The sequence below is a fragment of the Uloborus diversus genome, chromosome 6 (assembly GCF_026930045.1).
Source record: "Uloborus diversus isolate 005 chromosome 6, Udiv.v.3.1, whole genome shotgun sequence".
NCBI lineage: Eukaryota > Metazoa > Arthropoda > Arachnida > Araneae > Uloboridae > Uloborus > Uloborus diversus.
Window position 1 is genome coordinate 102642670 of NC_072736.1, and position 8391 is coordinate 102651060.

Genomic DNA, 8391 nt, shown 5'->3' on the forward strand with positions numbered 1-8391 from the left:
CTTGCGTGTGAGCAGATTTGTATCTGCCCAATGGCTATCGAGTGGGACAGTGAGTAGGCAATGGGCACCACAGGAGTCAGGTCCGTACCTGGGTCCACGGTGTCTAGAGTCGTAAGTGGTTTAGATCTCGTTCCCTTACGGGTAAGGGGGCCCCGGCCGAAAGGTCAGTTCTCTGGAAGCCCCAGATGGCATAGCAGAGCGGGGTTCCCTGTTTCGTACCACTAGTAAGTAATAAAGATTGGCTAGATAAACATACATGAAACGTTTTATGAAAAAATATGTAGAACATTTTTAGATATCATATGCGCAAAACGAAAAACATACTTCTGAGGTAAAAGGTTTAAACAGCTGCTATTGACAGAAATTTCAATTGGGAGAGTTTACGTTTTATTACGATAACTCGAAAATTTTTTTTTTTTTTTTGCATATTGTAACTAAAAATGAATTAAATTGTTCATAATTAAATTTTGCATAACGCATATTTTTGTTCCAGGAAATCAGAAATTTGAACATTAAAGGTTTTTGAACCACTTAACACTAGAACGTCTGACATTTTCTGTATACCTAGAAAGACTGAAGGGGCCAGTGTGGCCCCTACCCATTTTTGGAGTGAATTCTTTTAAAAATTCTTCCTGAGGGAGTCCACATTCCTGATACACCTTCTTTCATGACTAAATAAAAACTTTTACTTAATTATTTTTAGTTTTTCTCTCTATACTGGGCAAAAGGTTGAATTTGTTTTCCTTTCTAAGAGCAATGGCCACCGTTAGGATGGTAAGCAATCGGTACTGTTTATAGCATTTGGATATCCAACCGGCTGTATAAAGAGAAAGTTACAGGTTAAACTAGAGTGAATGGCATTTTTTTATGCTACAGGTATTAGGAGAAAGGAAAAAAAAAATTTTAATTGTCAAAATGCTTAGGGGTCACTGTGGCCCCTCCCGTCTTCCTAGGTATAAGGATCAATATTAACAGTACTATGAGGCGAATGATTAAATGATTAAACAAGCATTCAAATAGTGTCATATAATGAAAAGTCAGAAAATTCCATTAAGTTCCGTTGGATATTATCCGAGTTATTAAACAACAAACTACGCGAGGGGCCACACAGGCCCCACCGTCTTTCTAGTGTTAAGAAGACAATGAATTTTAAAGTAGCTAATGTTTTTTTTTTCTAAAATATTTCCAGTAATCACAATATCTTGTTCAATGAAACGAAAGTAGCCATATTTTCAAAGTAAAAATATCTACAGAAAGTTTTAGTTGCAAATACTTAATTGTGTTCACACGCGAAACACAATTATTACAATAACTGGTACAAAAAGGCGAATTCTCATTTAACTAAGAGTTAAATTTTTTTAAACCCTGTTTTTCTTTTAAGAGAAGAGAGTTTAAGTAATATCAAAATCAGGCTGAATAACTTTATTAGAATTTTATTTATGCTTTATTATTTGTGGCATATTCACATTGCAGAACTGACATAGCGGTGTACGGCTGGAAAACGGTGCGGAACAATTCAGCGTGAGGTTTGCTACAGCTGTCTCTTATCACACCATAGAAGCACTTTTCAGTCTTGTGCACTGCATCTGAGCACCTGGAAAGAAAGAGTCGGGTAAAAAAAAAGTAATTTTTATGCATTATTTTTGAAATCTAGTTTGCACAAGAACTGTTAACATGTGTTTCGTTAAGAATGTTGTAAATGTATGTTCCATTTTTCGGTGCCTGTTATTGTCGTTAGGGCTACGGAGTTGGAGGAAAATAACCGACTCCGACCTTGGTAACTTCAGAGCCGTCGACTCCGACTCTAACTCTAAGTCTTTCCCCTCTCAACCTGCTCGACTCCAACGAGCACTGGCAGAGTTACAAAATTGAGGGAAAATATTCGACTCTACTCATTTACCCAAAGCAGATTCAATTAATAGACCGATTAATGAAAATATTTTCATGTTTCTAAATGATTCCTCCAAACTTTACACGCATATCATAAATTTCACTTCTAATTACCAATTTCAAGTCCTCCATCAAATCAGTGGATTCTTATAGATTCGTGCTCTTGATGTAACCCCATAAGAAGAAGTCGTATGGATTTAAGTCCAGACACTATGGGGACCATTCTATCCCGTACCCAGTAGTTTTTGAAGCCTCCAATGCAATTTGAACTCTCACCAAACGTCGTTTAAGTCCACCTTGAACTTTCTGACTTAAAGCCAGCAGAACTATTTCAGTACAGTATATGCAGTAGTCTACGAGTATAACTATGCATTAAATTTGTAAACATAAAAAACACAGTAAAAATGGTATAACCTTACTCCGTAAATACGGTGACAGCATTCTGCACTTTGTGTAAGCTTATTCCGATGGTTAGCTTCCTCCATAGCAATGGAGTAACTTAACTGATAAAACTGGTGTAACTTTATGAGCGTACACTAGTTTTATCAGTTAAGTTACTCCATTGCTATGGAGACAGTTAAGCAGCCACCGCTTTTACGGGGTAAGGTTACGCATTTTTTTTTACAGCGAATACAGAGGATAGGGATAAAATGTTTTTGTCGATGTAAAAAAAAATGACGAAAAGCTTACTTGAAGCCTGGTTTCGTCACATCTGCATCATCATGACACACATCTCTAACGATTGACATTTTGTGGTTAATACACGAGACTCTGCGTAAATAGTCTGAAACAAAAAAAAGAAAAAAAAAACTGAATATAGACCGGAAAGATATGTAAAAGGTTACTTTTCTGCCAATTATATTCTCTTTGCTTAATAAATGCCATAATATACGTGTGAAATACATTCAAAAACCTTTTAAATAATATTAATGCAAAATTTGTTAATTTTATTTTTACAAAAAAAGTATGATAATTAGAGCATTGAAACTACTTAATGAAGTTTACATTAAATGATCCACAAGTTAATTTTTTTTCGCTTGTTACCATTAATTTCACTACATTATGTAGGCATAATATTCTTAAACGTGAATTTATCTGTACTTTATGAGATTCAACACATTAAAATCGTGGTTTTTGTCGTAATATAACATTGTCCGCTGATTGTCTAAAGTTATGTTGCTTTAACCTCATTTTTGCATCTTATGTGTACATTAAAAAGTTATTTTCTGTGGAAATGGAAAATTTAAGCACATACAGCTTTAGAAGGTGCACTAAATTTCCTAATTTACTTTCTCCTACATGTTGTGACTACCCATCTTAAATAAGACGAAAGAAAAGTGACTGTCATTTGTTCGTATGAAGTATTTTTAAATAATTACAAAAATGAAGACGAAGTTGAATTAGCTAACAAGATACTAAATACCTTAGAGGATTTAGATCTAGTATGAACATGATGAAATATCATTATTTGCATTATAGGCAACTTAGACCTTTTTTCATAGCATTTAGGAAGTACTACTGAAGAACAAGTAGTAAAGTCATCAGAGGATACATACTAGGGAGTAGGAATGCTCAAATGAAAATATTATTATTGGAATGTGCAAAAAAAAATCTGAAGACATTTCACTCATAAATACCAAATTAAATAAACTTTCTGAGTGGAACCAGAATATTATTTTCATTTTTAAAATTTTGCTACTTAAGACTATGGTTTGTCAATTAATTAAGATATGTAACAGAAGTTATCAGCTGCATTTTTAAAAACTTTTTGGAAGTTAATTCAAGGCGTTAACGTAAAAAGAAAAAAAAAATCCCACAAGGATCAAAACTTACAAATAGTATCTGATACAATAAACCTTTTTTAAATTCATACCTCTAATAACATAGTTATTTACTCAAAATAAAGTTAAAATTACTGCGAGAGCTGAAGATCATTGTTTATCAGTGTGAAACTAAGTAACAGTGAGCGGCAAAAATCAAAGAAAACTTACATGTTTACAGTTTTCTCGCTCAGCTGTAAGTTAACTTTTAAGTACCAACACAGCTTTACGGTTTGTCACACCTTTCTCACCGACAATGCAACCTTTTACTACGCAGTAGCACATAATCAAAGTCTTAAACTCTTCAGTTATATAAAACATTTTATTTAAAGTACATCCTTAAATAAGTTTACTTATGCAAGGTGTTTTAAAAGTCTTGCACTAAAAATGACAATTTAATTTTACAATTTTTTAAAAATTATTCAAGATTTTCGAATATTTTTTTCATTTTATTTTTCATCCTTATGGCATCTAGTTTTCCTCCAACCATTTCACTAAAATTTAAAGGCATGTAGGGGGAGTAAGGATCGAAAATTCAAAATGGCGTCTATGGAAGGAAATGCACACAGAGGCACTCAGAATCTTTAGTTTTAACACACATTACCACTACTAAAATGGCAGTTTAATTCCATATAAGGACAGCTGTGACCAAACTATTCCCCAGAAGGCAAATTCTAGCGGCGGCGTTGTGCGTGGTGTGAGGTTGAAAATGGTCAAAATCTTCTCAAAACTACGAAAGGTTTACACGTAGAAGTTGACTAACGTAGCGATTTTTTTTTTGAGATAAGTATCCAACTAATAAGCAATAAGTTTAAATCTGAAGTAGTTTTTGTTAATGAGTTTTCTGTCTCAGCAAAACACAATGTATGATAAAAGAGAAACTTTTCATAACATTGTATACACAAGTATTTACACTTCATACATAAACACACTGTATATAAAGTAAAATAATACAACGCAAAGTAATTAGGCATAAGTTTATTGAAAACTGCACACACGTGTCTCAGTGTTGCATGGAACCACTTTTTTTTATCTATTTTGTTAGATGTCTTTTCGTCCTGTGTTTTTTTTTTTTTTTTTTGCTCCGAAAAAGAGGCTGCTTGTAACCCAGAAATACTTGTAAGCAATTTTCATCAAGTTTTTTCCTGATTACATTTTCCTACATTCTTTCACCGTAAAAACGATTCAGAAACGTTCCTGAAAAATAATGGGCAGCTGATGTGCCCAATTTCTTTCAGTAACATATCTTACAAAAACCAGGAACGTTTTCGGCTAGAATTCTGTAACCTTCCTGAAATTATAGTGGAACCTATCTAAAATATTCAGGAAGCGTCCCATTTAAAGCCATTTGTATCACTGGAATTTTAGAGTAAACTTAGTTTGGCACCCTCCTGTGTTTCCATGAGAGTTCCAAAAGCAGTATTGCAAACTTGGCCAATAGCGAAGTCAAAATTGCAAGTAAGTATTAAGAATTGTACTCGCCTGCAATTCATACAAAGCTACGTAGCCCATTAACTGGTTAATGAACCCTTTGGATGCCTTATCAGTCTGGACGGACCGCAATCGAACTGAAACGGGTACACTTTATAAACACGCTCAGTTAATTTTTAAACTGGGAGCTAAAGCTATTTTTTACAACAGAGAGTTGTCTGCATTCGGACATTTTGTAGCAATTAAGGAAACTTTTTGACAATGATACTTGATTTTTCCAGGAAGTGGATAAAAATAATTTAAAACCCGAAACATTACACGGAAACACTCAGTAACGTTTCGGATTTTTTTTATAGTGTTTACTCTAGAATTACAAAGGTAGTTATTCAACCCTGTATATCATTTGAAATGAATGCATTTTTCACCAGAGGAATGCATACCTGTCCGAAGGCGACTGGAATCATCACATATTTTGGTAAAGAGCTGCTTAAATTTCTTGAGGGGTCTCAAGTGCAGTCCTATTAAACTCTTCGGGCATCGCTCGGCGAAGTCAATTTCACAGTCCAACTCTGGACTTGCTTTGCTATAAATAACACCATAATGACGTCACATTTAACATTTACACTATAAAACTCAGGTATATGTCAAATCCATATTAAAAGTTTACATTCTTTACTGGTCATATTTGATCTGGAAGGAACGCAATTCAATTTACAAATCTTCAAAATAGAGAAGTTGTAAAAAATTGAAATAGCTTTGAATTTCCATTTCATGTTTATAATAATAACCGACAACTACAAAAAAGTGTGCATTTCAAAATTAAGAAATATTATATTCTCAATTTGTCTTCGTTTTTTAATAATCAGCTATATGATACTGTAAAATTCTTTACATGCTTTCAAAGTTATTACTTAAAAATGAGCACATGAATTGAGAAAGTCAAATATCCAGCTTTGCAAAATGCATATATAATAATAATCTTTACTAATAATAAAGCTGAAAGTCTCTCTTTCCGAATCTCTGTATGTCAGGATCTCTGTGACGCGCATAGCGCCTAGACCGTTCGGCCGATTTTCATGAAATTTAGAACAAAGTTAATTTGTAGCATGCGGGCGTGCACCAAAAAGCGATTTTTTCGAAAATTCGATGTGGTTCTTTTTCTATTCCAGTTTTAAGAACAAAATTATCATAAGATGAACGAGTAAATTACGAAATTATCATAATGTGGAACCGTAACATAGGCACAAGCTAATTGGCGAGATGCGAAATTATCATTACGTGGAACCGTAACATGGGTACAAATCAATTGGCGAGAAAATTCACCGTACATTATTTGTAAATATACAGGCGAACCAAAAGACCTTTTAATTTTTCTATTACGGGCAAAGCCGAGCGGGTACCACTAGTGGATTACATAAAAGCATTTCAAAGGGAAAAAAATTCTTATCCAATATGGCAGCGTATTAATTATGTTTATTAGGAAGAATTGGTTACAGGTAATAGTACTAAAGCCAGTTAGTTGTACACCAAATAAACGAGAAGTAAATGATTAAAATGCAAATACTAATCATGCGCATTGGAAAATTAAAGTTTTTATTGAATGAAAATAATAAAGACGAAATATTAAGGGAATAATACTGTTTATCAATAAATCAAGTATGTTTTAGCAACCAAAAAAAAAAAAAACTACTTACTGGCAAATCTCGTCCAATTCATATTTAGTAGAAGGCCAATACCCATAATCAAACGCCCAGGCCGGTCTTTTACCATCAGTGCATTTGGCTGCCTCTTCTTCAGAACAAGTTGGTGACGCAAGAGCGCCCCCAACACCTGAAGAGTAACAAAACTATTTAAACTATCACTAATTATGTACTTCTAAAATTCCAGTTAAAGTGAAGGTGGATTTCAGTGTTAGTCAGTATTGCCAAAATGTTTACATTAAATCGTCTTATTTTTCATGCGGAATTAGCGTTCAACCAATAATTTTGCATTGTTTGAGATAAGAGATTATTTATCTTGTTCCATGTTTCAGCATCAACAGAATGAATTACCATAATTCTCGAAAAATTATTCTCACTGTTTTAATAATAACTGTTATGCCGCTTAATTTAAAATTTTTCTAATTAAAATGTAATCTAATTTCCACAAAATCTGTGGTTAGAGTCATAATTGTTTTCAGTTTTGTTTTGGATCTACCAAGTGCTTTGTCGTAGAAATGAGAAAAATCACAATAGCTCGTACTTTTGTAATTTTAAATGTGTATCTTTCGCCTTCGCTTTTGCTACGTTAAGTATCTTAAGATATTTTAGCTCTTTTTAAATTTTCTACACACCTAAGTATATATAAAAATTTATATGCTAAACTTAAATGACTTTTATTTTTTGGGAACTATTCATTACACATATGTTTTTAGAATTAAAAAAAAATGTGTTAAAGACATAGAAAGAATAAATGGAAATCTATAAACTCATCAGACACCAAGGAGTTTGAAGAGTTGCAAAATAAAATTCATTGTGGTCTTTTATCGTCTTTACACTGACGGTGTTTCCAATTTTATCCAGGATTCATATTTTCTTTCGGGGATCAACTGTGTTGAAGGTTTTTTTTTATATGGGCCTATTTGTATCTGCATTTATAAGTGCGTAATTTTTAGATTTCGTCTTTAAGAGATATAGATGAAAATCAATAACTGGAACAAGTTAAAAAAAAAAAAAAGATCCACACAATTGGTTTTCAAAAAAGAAAACAAAAAAGAATAAATATGAAAACAAATAAAATAACGAAACATCGGTTATCCTGGTTTATCAGAAATTTTACATTCTTTCTTACTCGCAACAAAATAAAAAAAATAAAGAAATCTCACCTAAAAGCAAAACGAATAGCAGATTGTACATCATGATGAACTAAACAAAAGAGAGGGGCAAATTGTTAAAACGGTTAAATGCTTTTATATAATTTTTTGTTCCTATTAATCACATGCCAAATGACACATTTTCTCACAGCATATGTTTTTCGATAAGGTTGTGATTTAAAAAATGATAACATTTTCTCAGATATCTTGCTTTTTCTCACTGTTGCTTTTATTATTTGAGCAGGAGCAAGAATTTTCGAGAAAAGGGAAACGGATCAAATATATCTTAGACTATTTCACCTTTGATAGACACATTTTTAAGAAAATGATAAAATGTTCAACTGAAAAAAATACTCAAATAAAAACTTTAAGTCAAAATAAAAAAAAAATAAATAAATA

The 8391-nt window shown here is 32.7% G+C and overlaps 1 protein-coding gene across 1 annotated transcript; it reads right to left on the reverse strand.

Moving 5' to 3' along the window:
- Positions 1-1420: 1420 nt before the first annotated feature.
- Positions 1421-8086, reverse strand: LOC129225208 (uncharacterized). Its single transcript, XM_054859775.1, has 5 exons — positions 8005-8086; positions 6836-6971; positions 5582-5724; positions 2581-2674; positions 1421-1594 (listed from the first exon to the last, which is right to left on the reverse strand). The coding sequence occupies exons 1-5, from the start codon at positions 8036-8038 to the stop codon at positions 1438-1440; spliced, it is 564 nt and encodes a 187-aa protein (XP_054715750.1). The 5' UTR covers positions 8039-8086; the 3' UTR covers positions 1421-1437.
- Positions 8087-8391: the final 305 nt, after the last annotated feature.